Source organism: Neltuma alba, unplaced genomic scaffold, assembly GCF_004799145.2.
Source record: "Neltuma alba isolate B1F8T4 unplaced genomic scaffold, ASM479914v2 tig00011619_pilon, whole genome shotgun sequence".
NCBI classification, from domain to species: domain Eukaryota; kingdom Viridiplantae; phylum Streptophyta; class Magnoliopsida; order Fabales; family Fabaceae; genus Neltuma; species Neltuma alba.
In genome coordinates this window covers 24,512-38,084 of record NW_021636270.1, presented here as the reverse complement: position 1 = coordinate 38,084, position 13,573 = coordinate 24,512, and the positions used below count along the sequence as shown (strand labels likewise).

At 34.3% G+C, this 13,573-nt stretch overlaps 2 protein-coding genes across 5 annotated transcripts; one reads left to right on the top strand and one right to left on the bottom strand.

Annotated features, from left to right (window-relative positions):
- Positions 1-1,735: 1,735 nt before the first annotated feature.
- LOC114715929 (heavy metal-associated isoprenylated plant protein 5-like) lies at positions 1,736-2,635 on the top strand. The gene is made up of 2 exons (XM_028900844.1): positions 1,736-1,866; positions 1,962-2,635. Exons 1-2 carry the CDS (start codon positions 1,776-1,778, stop codon positions 2,633-2,635), a joined length of 765 nt encoding a protein of 254 aa, XP_028756677.1. The 5' UTR covers positions 1,736-1,775.
- Positions 2,409-11,156, bottom strand: LOC114715926 (WD repeat-containing protein 43). Of its 4 annotated transcripts, none has more exons than XM_028900840.1 (14): positions 10,992-11,156; positions 10,629-10,722; positions 9,278-9,421; positions 9,079-9,194; positions 8,409-8,563; positions 7,872-7,960; positions 7,195-7,741; positions 6,818-6,976; positions 5,599-5,756; positions 5,370-5,449; positions 4,919-5,030; positions 4,686-4,760; positions 4,447-4,605; positions 2,409-2,486 (listed from the first exon to the last, which is right to left on the bottom strand). In XM_028900840.1, the coding sequence occupies exons 2-13, from the start codon at positions 10,716-10,718 to the stop codon at positions 4,465-4,467; spliced, it is 1,866 nt and encodes a 621-aa protein (XP_028756673.1). In that variant the 5' UTR covers positions 10,719-10,722; positions 10,992-11,156; the 3' UTR covers positions 2,409-2,486; positions 4,447-4,464. The 4 variants fall into 4 exon arrangements, with proteins under 4 accessions (XP_028756673.1, XP_028756672.1, XP_028756671.1 ...); XM_028900839.1 differs by lacking the exon at positions 2,409-2,486 and adding an exon at positions 3,959-4,043; XM_028900838.1 differs by lacking the exon at positions 2,409-2,486 and having other exon boundaries at positions 4,153-4,605.
- Positions 11,157-13,573: the final 2,417 nt, after the last annotated feature.

The following is a 13,573-nucleotide window of genomic DNA, read 5'->3' as shown; positions in this document are numbered from 1 at the left end:
TGTTTAAAAATATTATATTTATTCTAAGAAATAGTGTTATTTTCTGGGAACTAAAAAATTGAAACAAACAGTTGGCTATAAGCTTTTTGGTCCAATAAGTATACTTCCAAGAAAGTTTAGTGAAACAAAAGTAGGTAAATTACTAAATTAATTTTATGAGACACAACAAGTATCCCCTCAAGAATAAATCTCCCTTGAGATTCCAAACCACGAATTTAATGATGGGTTGAATGGTGTGACTTGTTTAATAAACGTATATTCTTTTTTTTTTTGTTGCCTACCCAGTTCACCGGAGCTTTGTTCCGATTACATCTGAATCCGACTCACATCGCGCACCTAGCTGTGATGAGTGAGTCTCACAACAGGGATTTCTGTATACATTGAAGCTCGAACTCGAGACTCGCTTAAGCGATACCAAGTTGCTTACCATTTAGACCAACTCCCGTTGGTAATAAATGTATATTCTTTATTTACTTAAAACATTGAAAGTAATATTATGGGCCAAACTTGTATTTGTTCGCAGTTCAAATCACGCTAGTCTGATTCGGTCAGCATGTGGGCCGATATCGAATTTTCAAAAAAATGCTTCATGGGAAGTCTAAGCTAACAATCCATGATTAGTCCAAGAATTTTTTTTCCCCAGATGCTACCTCCAATCCTAATTATAAGATCTTATTCTACAAATAAGATAAGATCTTATAATTAGGATCGAAGGTAGTATTTTAAAGATATCCCATATTTAATTAGAAAAAATATTACTCCTTTTGAGCCTAGCGTGTGAGGCCATCATTGTGATAATTTACCATTGGAGGGGTTTTTTTTTTTTTTGGGTAATGGATGGTTAATTATATAATTAGTGTGATTGGATGCCAAGTCATTTTGGTCCTCAAATGCCCAAATATATATTTGGCCCAATCCACCTAAGTTTTTCATTCAATGTATGATTCTGCCTAAACCTCACGATTCTCCATTTAGGGTAGAGGCATTGTCTAAATCCGACAAGCAAAAAGACAATTTGTCATTAATTAGTCTAAGCTTTATAAATTGGCACTGAAATATAATCACCATGTGACATATTTCCTAAAAATATTATATGGAATTTAAAGAATGAATTGTACTATTTAATAATTTGTGAATAATATGACTAATTATAAATAAGATTTTAAAGAATGATGCTTCTTATTCAATAAAAATAATGATTGGAAGAAAACTAGTCTCAAAATATTAAATAAAATGTGAATTGGAGAATCTCTCAGTTGGGTCCCCTAGACAAGCATATATACAAATGAACCAAATAACAAACAAGAGTTTCATCCCCTTTTGATATAAACATCATTAATGATTCCTGGAAAGTGGATATCCTTCAACTCAAGGTCAAAAAAAAAAAAACAGAGAGATATCCTTCAACCAAAAAAGCTACTTTGATCCTTTTGACTTCACTGTGGTCGGTTTTGGATCATACCCTAACTCTTAAATATCCCACCATCATAAAACGGTCATCCTTCTTTAAAGCAAAATTCTCAGAATTATAGAAACTCATCAATCCAAGCTTGAGAAAATGAATTCCAGGGACCAATCAAGCAATACCAGTTCTCTCTCTTCAAAAAAGAGATTCTTTTTTAGTCCCCACTTCTTTTTTTGGCCTTTAACACATTCCCTTACCATGTACAAATAGATGCTACGCACTGATTCTTCAGCCATAGACATATTTCTTATTTCCTGCAATTCCACAGCTTCACAACAATTCTTATCTAACTCTCCTTGTTCATCATCAAATGCAGAGGCCTCAAATCACGGAGATACAGCTCCGAATGGACTGTAATGGCTGTGTGCAGAAGATAAAGAAAGCACTCAGTGGCATTAATGGTAAGCATATTGTAACATCATTTATCTTTCTAAATCATTCTGTAATCTAGCCATGACTTAACTAACTATATGATACAAACTTTACCTTCAAATAGGTATATATGATCTATATATCGACTTCCCTCAGCAGAAAATAACAGTTATCGGATGGGCGGATCAAGAAAAGATTGCCAAGGCTATCAAGAAGACAAGGAAGACTGCCACCATTTGTTCTCCTGCTGAGCCAGAAGAATCTCCATATCAACCTCCAGAACCTGGACCTGCACCTGATGGATATGCACCGGCTCCTGATTCAGCCCAGCAACCGCCGCCGGCAGAAGTTACACCAGATGAAATACCGCCACAAGAAGAACCGCCAGAAGATACATCACCACCTGAGGCAACCATACCAACGGACAACAAGGTAAGCCAAAAGTCAGAGAACATCCCAGGAGCAAAAGATGTAGGGAAGGTTCATGCGATACACCAATATCCGCCATACTATGGCAACAGATTCGATTCTGGTCACAACTACGTTGGATGCTGGAATAGATACCATAATAGCACAATATATTCACAGGAGCCATCATCTTCAATGTACCTGCCACACAGCCACTGTAACGCGTATAAGCCATCAGCTTCTGTCACGGAATATGAATATATCAGATCACCACCAAGGCACCCTTATTACAGTCGTATGGAATACTACAGTGGAGACTACCAAAGTGGCAATGCAAACATCACATCTATATTTAGTGATGAAAATCCAAATGCATGTCGGATGATTTAAGCTTCAGATCATCAAGAACTGCTGTGCTAGTAAAAAGATGACTCTTTTTTTAGTTCAGATGCTCTTTGAAAGCAGATATTTCGTAAAACGGTAGAACTTGATGGAGGAAAAATGGAGATGTTTGGGTACACATGTAAGAATGGAGAAGAATTAGATTCTTAATTCTTATCTTACAGAGAGATTCTGAATTCCTTTCGTGAAAGCACAAGGCACGTTAGCTAGTATTTCATATGCAGAAGCATATTGACATGTGCAAAGCCTTTGTTTTCAACAAAATTGACCCAAGTAGATCTCTGTCTTCCTTATTCGACAACTAATCTTCCCTGAACTCAATGGTCATATGGCCAAAAATAATAAGCATGCTGGATAGGCGTGAGTATATGGAAACTAACATAATACTTCTAATCTTAATTATAATACCTCGTTTATAGTTTATAATCAGGACTAGAGGTAATATATTATTTCTGAAATTCTCACTCTTATTTAGTTTGTCAATCTAAAGATAGGTAATAACAGGTCTGTGCCCGCACAGTCATGCTCCGCTAGAGTGATTTGTACGTGCATGTTACCCCAATATATAGAAGAGAGTAACAGACATGGCGAAAAAAGAAGAGTCACAGAGATCTCTAAAACACTTGCAAAGGGCACACAACACAATTACTAACTTCGATCCAACACCTAACTTGTATATAAATATTAAGAAAATTAGTTAGTTATTTATAAAAAAAAATTGTGTATTGATTTTTCTAAAGTATTCTTATAGTCATTTACACTGAAAACTACTATCTTTGACCCTAATTATAAGACTTTGTTTGCAAACTTATAATTAGGACCAGAGGTAGTATCTCTTAGTGATTACCTTTTATTATGTGTAAAGGAAGTTTGGGAATAGAATTATAAATTTGAAAAATAAAATAAATTAAAATAATATATTTTGGACACCAAAAAAAAAAAAAAACCCTTCTACAAGGCACTACTTATATTTAAGATGCAAGTTAGTACTGTCCTGGCCTTTAATATAAGGCATAATTAGCTAATTTGAGTAAATTAATAATGTTAATTAAATTAGTTAATATGATATATTCTTATTTAAAACATCCTAATCATCTTTCTTAATTCCTTTCCTCCCTTTCCTACTTGATTATTGTTATAAAAATATTAATAAAGCTAATTTGGAACAAAATTGATAAAAATAAAAAAAAAGTCTTATATATGGAACTACCGTCATTAAGAACCGGACGAGTATCATCTAATGCTACCCACATGCCTCCAAATTAGAGCGAACCAGACACGCTTATCAGTTTATACCGGTCTACTACGCAAAGTCTTAAAATAGAGGCAGATGTTTGATGGCTTCACAAAGTCCGACTCATGTATTGGTGATATCGCATGGTTGAAAGCACACGGTCTGTAGCATTCAGGTGGATCGGTGTTAACTGAGCATCTAACCATGTCTCGGAAGTTTAATAATAGCAAGATAGTAAAGTAAATAAATGCTGCACAATTGAGATACCCACTTGATAACGAATAATTTATGGGCTGTATCATTTCATACATGTGCTCCGGATAGTACAAAAATTCTCGCTGAGAGGGAACTCATTATGGAAAATCCTCCCAGCAAGGTTCACAAACAAGCTGACTCATGGAACGTTTTAAGAGGCCAAAATTTGAAAAGCCCAAGTCCCAACCCAATTAAATTACAACTATCTTTGCACCCATGGGGGGAATAAATAAATCATCTACTTCAACTATTAGGCTATTATATAATATGCGTAGACAACACTTTTTTTTCCCTTTACATAGAGAATTACCTCTCATCAAAATTCGAACTAGTTCTCATCATCATCACTACTTATTTCAGATGCATCATCCCCTTCCTCTTCAAAAGAATCCTCGTTGTCCTCATCTTCGCTTTCTTCCATTTGAGGATCTCGCACTGAACGAGTTGTATCTTGAGAAGCTTTGTTAATCTGAAGGAATTTTAAACATGGCCATTAGACCCCAATAGCTTTAACAGTGAGACCAAATAAATTGAGGGATGTGATTAAACCTGTGTTGTCACCAATTGCAGACGACCTGATAATTGTAACAAAGTCTCAACTGCAGATCCTCTAGAGCGAGCCATCTGTAAGGTGAAATACGCTATTTCATTTTCTCAAGAGTTATTAAATTTTCTCTTTTCTTTCCGATTGTAACACCAGCCTCACGAATTCAAGTCGTGACAGCAGATATAAAGCATTTAAATGAGAAAGCAAACTAGAAATGTAATATCTGCAGCAATACCTTGGTCAAGGCATCAAGCATATTTGTCACATTTTCCTGAGAGATTAAGTAGTGACCATGAATCACTAATATGCTATATATCCACGGAAGAGCGTACTTGCCAGTAGATGACCTGCCCAAGACATTATTATTCACATCAATTTTATCAAGCGCATTGGTCGAACCATTTAGGGAAGAAAATTATTGGTTAATGCATTAATTACTTATAACATTTAAGTGTACAGAAGGGCAAAATAGGGGGGGGGAGTATTAAATGATCTAAATATTATTAAACCGGACTTATATTTTGGACCAAGTAAAGCTGGGAAAAAAGGACTGATATTGCGGACCTGAGGAGCACGTTGTGCAAACCAAAATAGAAATGAAACAAAAACCAAAATAGGAATAAAAAACCTGCATTTCCTCCGATGTAAAATACCTCACTAAAAGATAGAAAAGAAAGATATCAAACCTTGATCGCCAAACAGCCAGCAAAACTTCCAGGAGCTTACATGCTTCAGATGGCTCCATGGTCAAGACGGTTGCTCTTATCTGATAAATAAATCGATTCAGGAGCATAAACAAATACATGTGGTGCAACTTAAAAAATGAAAGTATAATATAGATTATGACGACAATTGGATCATAATTCATAAGTAAAAGAAAAACAAACGACAATGACTCAGCTAAAGAAAACAAACCTTTCTCATTGGAAGATTAGCATCAAGATCAACACGCTTCAACAATGAAGAATTAAATTTGATATTTGATTCAAGATCATTTTCATCATCAAGCATCCTAAGAGATCTCATCTGTTCCTCCATGCAGATCACATCAGTCTCGTCCTGGGCCATCTCATCTGCACAGATTGATAAAATCAACATGCAAAGTCAAGAAGTGCCATTCAATCTTTCAGTATCAGAAGATAAAGGCTTAGGACAACAAAAACGGATTCATATACGAGGGAGGAAACAAAAATCCATAGCAAAACCTGCATCAGTGATGAAGGAAAATATGAAAATTACAGTTCATTAAATTGTTGTTTAATTTCTTGCTTTGCAGAAAATATAGAAGTACGATAAACAGATGAATGTTTATAATCATGTTGTCAAGAATCAAGATAGCTATTTAGACAGTAAACTCCAAAGATCTTAAGATTACCTACCCCTAAAACCATCCTGAGCCTATGTGGTACGAAAAATGGCAAGGACCAGGCTATCCTCCCCGACCCTGGAAGATTGCATGCATAAATTTACCTTTTTGAATCCTAGAATTGCATGCATAAATTTACCTTTTTGAATACTGGAGTGCCGCTTTCTAGCTCAAATTAACCCTCTATGATTATAGTTGTTGATTTTCTTTTCTTTTTATTGTGTGTTGACCATTGTTTTTCTTGAATGATTGCTCGATAGACTTGATTATTGAACGTGTCTAGGTTTAACTGATTATTGTAAGCCCTTTATCTAGTGAATTGTGCCTTTTATGAGGGGTGCCTTGTTTAATGTATAAATATTATCACTTCAGTAACTAAAGGTTGTTTTATTTTTTTGGCCAGAACTAAAGGTGTTTAGACGTGAAATTTTGCGACTTTTGTAACCCATAACTCATTTTATTGAAGTATGATGAGGTTTGTATGGCTTTACACTTACATAAGAATTCTATGTAATTTATACAAATTTTTTGCCATAAAAGGGAGCATTTTAGAATTCAATCTTTTAACCCCTCATTGATCCTACATAAAATTTTGATCTTGATAACCTTGTTTCCAGTAAAGATAATTGCCAAGAGCCACGTCCAAAACAAGAGCTTAATCAGCAAAGGTCCATGAATAGTTTAATTATAAACTCTACCATGTTCACATAGTTGATCTATTACCCAACTACTTCATTCGACAATAAAGATGATAGATCTTTGCAGTACCTTCAATCTCCATAGATACAGATTCACTACTTCTAACCAAACCATCCATAACTTCCTTGCCTGAAGAGTCTTGAAATTCTTGCTCTTGCACATGAGAATCAAAAAGCTTAGGAATTGGGAGCAGAGCATCCTCTGCATTAGCACGGTCTAGCGCAGTAACTGTCAAATGCAAGACCAAAAGTTAACATAATTGAAAATAACATCAACAAAGACCAACAAAATTTATAGGCTAGATACTATATACTAATTAAAAGGATCAAATGACAAGATTATGATCACCAAAGCAAGCATATCATAAGGCAAATTAATGAGAAGTTCTCATTCGTGAGAACAAGGGAAATGCTAGTGACAGTTCTGTAAAGACAATAAATTGTCACCTTTTTTTACATCTTTTGCCTTCTTAGGCTTTGCGAGGGACTTGTTCAACCGAAGAAGAACACCATCATCAGAGAAATTCAATTTTATGTCTGAGCCAGAGTGCACTGAAATTTTTTGAAACGATGGTTTTACAAGCAACCCATGAACAAGTAAAATCTGCCCAGAGGTAGGATTGTGGATGCCTTCTAACTTTGCAGCATATATTGCTGGCAATGCACCCATGTAATTTCTGGAAGATATCTCTTCCAAAGATAATGATATTTTAATGGGCTTCACATTGCGTAGTTCCTCAATATTATTTCCAAACCAAACATAACAATCACCAACTTCTGAGATAGCCAAAACAGATACTCCAACATTGTCAAGCTCCCTGCTAGGAGTGCACCTGCTATCAAGAAAAACAGCAGGATGATCCATTGCAAGAACACAACTAACTGACTTCTTTTTTGCCCCATCAATCCTCCAGACAGCAACATATCTTTCCCCAACAGCAGAGGATAGAATATACTGCCCATCTTCAGTGAAGGCAAGACACCGAACAGATCCCTATTAATTTAATTTAAAAAGTCAGACAATGCTCACAAAGACAACAAAGAAAATCAATGCTTATCTTCAGGGACAAATGCAAAGGGGAATAACACAGTATACTATACACAAACACACACACGACACTCACAGGATGGCCAAAGAACTTCTGTATCTTCTTGTGATCAGAACAATTAAAAATTTTTAGTTGTGCTGCTGCAGTAGCTATTGTCTTCCCATCTGATGCAAGTGAATCAAATAAAGCAGAAAATTCAGAAGGGGAAAAAAATGTCAGAATTTTGCAGGTTAATGTAAATAATGATTTGTAGAAGACTTTGAGTGAGTACAACTCAGGAAGTATTGTTTAGAGTTTAGCATGGACCATTTAACAACCATAGAGCTAAAGGCATGGTTGGTTTTCATTCTATTTAAAACAACTATGCAACTAACTTGAGAGTAGATGTCTCGTTACAAAATGCTGATTGAATCAGGATACATAAAACCTAAGTTTCCTAGTTAGTAGTTATGGCCCCTTGCAATGTACCAGAAGCTCCACTGTTTCCCGGGAAATCTAAAAGACTTAAACCCTAATTCAGATTGTGCCCTTAGTAAAATAAAATAAAAGTGTCAACTTCATTTCCTACGACCAAAAACTAAGAGTCCTGCAAAAGCTGTGAAGCATACATACCTGAAGAAACAGACATACAGGATATTGCCTTTGTAGAAGCTTTGAATTTTTCCAACAGGTTTCCTGTCTTACAATCAATCTTGCAAATCATTCCATCTGCACCTGCAGTATAGACACATGATCCATTTGTAGAAGATGAAACAGCTTTCACGCCTCTGCAGGTGAATGAGCAAGAAAGAGAAAAATGAATCGATAAAGTAAATGTCATGTTCTTATTTAACAGTGGGGAAGTAAATATCATCAAACCCGTCAAAGTAAAAATGAATTTTGCCGGGGATAAACTCATGAAGAGGTTAAGAAAGAAAAAGAAAGTTATTGAGTTTCAAATAAAACCACAAATTCCATGTAATCAACTCATCACAATTTCAAACCCTTACTGGAAACAAACGGGTAAAAATCATAGAAAGAAAGAGAAGTAGAAAAGAGACCCAATATCTCTATATGACAAGCCTAAAGTTTTACAGCACAAATAGCATTAAATATTTTTAGAATATGACAAGATAAAGAGAACATGTTGACAATGCTTCCTCCTATGGAACCAATACATCCAGATATTATGGTGTTGGAGTAATGAATCTACCCCTCTCATTAGCCGCTATCATATTTCAAAATACTGTAGAAAGAGTGCAGATTGCGAGTCTTTGTTAAGGACAAATGATCTAGGACTTACCCAGGATGGCAGTCACCAATTCTCCAATTTAATTGACCAGCAGACACATCAAGTGCCAACACGTCACCACTACCTGTTCCAAGTACTAACAATGAGGATGTGTGCTTCCTTTTTCTCTGCAATAATTAGCAGTATCAGGAGCAAATATTCTCTAAAGGCAAAAACAAGTACACAACATAATTACAATGAGCCAACCAACCTTTTCTTCTAATGACAACCACTTCATGCATGTATAATCTATTGAAAGATGGCCTTTCACTGATCCTGCATATATACTTGCTGCATCACTTGATGTGATGTCAGCAAACTCCGTCTGGATTTGACCATTAACTGTATCCCATATCTATACAAGAAATTGTAAATGTGTCACAAACTCTTTGAATGTAAAAACATTCATCTTTGATCATTCAAATTCAAAATTGTTCCCATAAAGAATAAGAGTATATGTTTTAAGTCACAAAAGCATGATGTGAAGCACAAAAGGGAGCCACTTTATATATTAAAACCTAAGAATTGTAGGCCTGAAATTTGGTTTTTACCATTAGAACTACCTGACTGTTCGCAATACATGGCCTTAAAGTGTTCCCCTTCCAACACATCATGCAACAAGTTACAAGATATAGCCACATGCTACTTGACATGTGTTGTGAGTTCATAATTTAGAGCTATGAAGCACCCAGAAAAAGAAGTCGTGACTGCATTTGACATGTATCGCAAACTCATATATTCACATTGAAACCAAACATCTTAGATTTATTGATGCAGCCATTGCCATGTTTGTAACAATTTTAGCTCAATGAGTTTTTCCCGAACCAAAAAATTATCTCATCTTGAGTCCAATGATAAAACAACAATTAGTGTCAGCCTAACAAAAGTATAGAACACGAAGGAAAGACATTTAATATGAACTAGTAGACTACTGATTTTCCAAATAAATAATGGAAAATTTATTTGAAAAACTGTTGTGAAATTCATCAAGAATAGGATCTCAAACTTTTGCCCCAGCCAATGGAGTATAATTTTAAGAAGAGGATGAAAACCAACCTAGAATAATCACAAGAAACAGGTGAAAACAAAGGCTACGTCAACGGAAATAAATAGCAAAGAACAGGAAATTGAAACTAAGTTATACATACTCTCCCTAAAAACCTTTTATACCTCGGAAACCGTTAGCCTGCATGGTTTCATATCCACTAATAAACCGTCTACAGTAGACCCTAACCCCATTACTTCCAGGTCCTTGACCTACTTGATCCAAAACTACCCAAAAAAGAAATGAATAAATAAATCCTCAATTTGGTCTAACATTGAAGACAAGTTATCTTTTTGAAGCCTAACTCTTGGTGTTCCTCCCCAACTTTGGAAGTGATTAGCATACTGAAGACAATGGCATTCAACGGAATGGCTAAAAAGTTTCGTGCACAAGGTAAAGTGGTGTAATACTATGCCACCAGAATAAGTAGAATGGCAACTATGGTAATGCTTCGATAAACCCATCAATACCTGTAATTTTCAATCATTTGTTGTTACTAGTAAAAAGAACCACATACCTTTATGCGACCATCTCCAGCGCTCATAGCAAACAAGTCTAACGAGGGACTAAACGCTGTTAAAAGGTCCCTAATGTCCGATGGACCCATTCTCCTAAAACACAGAAAAAGCAACTTTAGAAAATTGAAAACTCACCAGCACGAACAGAACCACGAAGAAATGTAAATAGTCCAAGGATTTCCGGTGCAGAATATACAAAGCATGCAAACTCTTGGGACCACGAAGAAGATTCCCCCCCCCCCAAAAAAAAGCAAGAACACGCGCACAGTCACAGAAATTCTAAATCAACAGAAAAAGTGATTCAAACATGTAATGAGTACATCACAGGCACTTCTGAACCAAGCATAACTATAGTTACTTACAGAAGCGAAAGTGTAGCTAGACTAAGAAGTTAAAGTACAAGTGAAGGTTCACGAACGGCGTACGGTAGAATAGGCCGGAGGAGAATGATATTCAGAAGCGGAAACACAGGCTGTAGCAACTACTAGCAATAGCAGCGAGGGCAACAGCCGCTTCTCTCTCAAGTGTTTCCCGCGCCGCCGTTGGACGCTGCCTCGGTGTGCCAGAGGTAAAAGGAAGGATGGAGGCTACGTAGCCCAATGGGCCTTATTTGATGCAGGCTACCTGGCCCAATGGGTCTAAATATTCTGAACTTCTCTGGGTACCGAGAGTATCCTCTAATATCTCATGTTTTGGTTATTAAAACTTTTAATCAAAGTATAATAAATTTATGGGAAGAAAACAATAAAATACCCTGAAAATTGCTAAAAAGGTAAATTTTAAAATTTTAATTCAGACTCCTAATACTATTTTGAAATTTTCAAATCTTGTAAAATTACATAAATGCCCTTTACTATATTTTTCTTTAAAAAAAAATTTGTCATCTCAATGACTATCCTGTTTTATGTATTGACAACTCTTTTATAGCTATGGATTATATTTATTTTTAGAATTCTGATAACTACTCTTATTTAGTTATGCACTACTTTTGTTTACGACCAAGGTTATCAAATTCACGAGTTTAAGCAAACTCGTGATAATGATATAAAATCGGATCATAAACTCAGATCGTAAATTCGTAAAAGTTTACTTTTATTAATAAACTGATATTAAAAGTATATAATCAAATAATTAATATACAAAAAATGATAATAATTTCATTTAAATATATTTCATATTTAAATAATTGAAATTATATTCATCAATGTTCATAATTTATCACATTCAAAAAAAAATTTGTATAGAATTCATATATAAAGTCACTAAACATAATCAAATCCAAAAATTTAGCACGAGTTTAAGAGTAAGTTAACACGATTTTGTAAGTTAAAAACGTAAAAACAGTAAACTCGTTAAATAAATTCGTAAGTTTAACCGAGTTTACAATTATCACAAGTTTAAAAGTGAATCGACACGGTTTTGTTAGTTGAAAATGTAAAATCGTTAAACTCAGAGACTCAATTTGCGAGTTTGACAATAGTGTTTACGACTGACTATTTTTGTTTTTAAAAATTTGGTATGTACTCTTGTTTAACTATCGACTACTCTAGTTTTACTATTGATTGTTTTTGTTTCAAAAACTAAAAAAAAATGTATTAAGTGTTGTTAGAAATCTAGGAACTACTTTTTATTTAGTTATTTATTACTCCTGTGTAGTTAATAATTATACTTTTTAATCATTAGAACTTTAAAAATAAAAGTAGTTAATAATTAAACTAAAATAGTCAATGGTTATGTGAAAATGGTCACTAAGAGTAATAACAATGTTATCATTTTACAATATTTTAAAATTCCAAAGTAGAAAAAATAGTCTAATTTGGATTTTAAAATTTACCCAGCCTAATTTATCTTTTAATATTTTTGAGACTATTTTAATGTCATTTTAAAAAAAGTATCACCATAATTTTAAAATTTAAAATAAAGTGTCATTTTTCGACCAAATTAATAAAGCATCGTTCTTACCTTAAAATTTGGAAGTGTTTTCACATGCAGGGCTCTACTTATCGTGTAGAGGAGTAACAAATGACTATGATTTTACTGGGAACATTTAAAAAGCAACAAACAGGGGGAGATGGCTCTGTCGACCAAAAAAGGAAAATAATGTTACAATTTCAAGTCCAAAGTAATTTAAAAAAACTGAGTTTATACCATAAAAAAGATGTCACTTTTAAGACTATGAAATCTTAAAATGTCGATTAAAAACATTAGTTGGTCCTTTATTGATATTTAAAAAATAACAAAAATACTCATATTCGCGTATGAGTCTAAGAATCTGAAAAAGACAAGTCAAAAATGTCAAAAACTAAGTTAGAAATTCTTAAATCCTCAATTTGAATCTTGTTCAATTGAGCATTATTTTCATATCATAGTTTGACTTTAAGAAACGACAATATATAAATATATAAGTTTAAAATGATGGAAAAGCAAATATAAAAAAATTGCCTAGATGAAAACAAATACAGCTAAAGCTTTTAAGACTTCCTATTCAGTTTTCAGCACTTTCAAATTCAAGCTAGTATTTTCCAACCTGTACGTGAACAGGGACATTTTTTCCATTGACTTCTTTTCGAAAAAAATTTAGTAGAAAATTAAGGTTGTTAATTGATATTTTAAAATCTGGAAATTTGAAAGTGGCATTACCATTGTTATATTATTCCAAAATGTCATTTTCCTCACAACTAGTAATGCGTCATCGTTGTGGAATTTTTGAGCTTAACAAAACACCTTTCTGGTGGGAGAAATAATATAGGTAAGCTTGAGCCAACAACCTCCGAGCACAGCCTCGAACAGAAAGATGCTCTCCAATGATTGCTTTACTAATTTTGGAATCCCATGCACCAACTGCCTAATTTCTTTCATATTTTCAATTTAATTATTATAACATGTATATAAAAGCAATACTAAATGCAGTAATTAGATAACTAATTTCTATGAATCAAAAAAA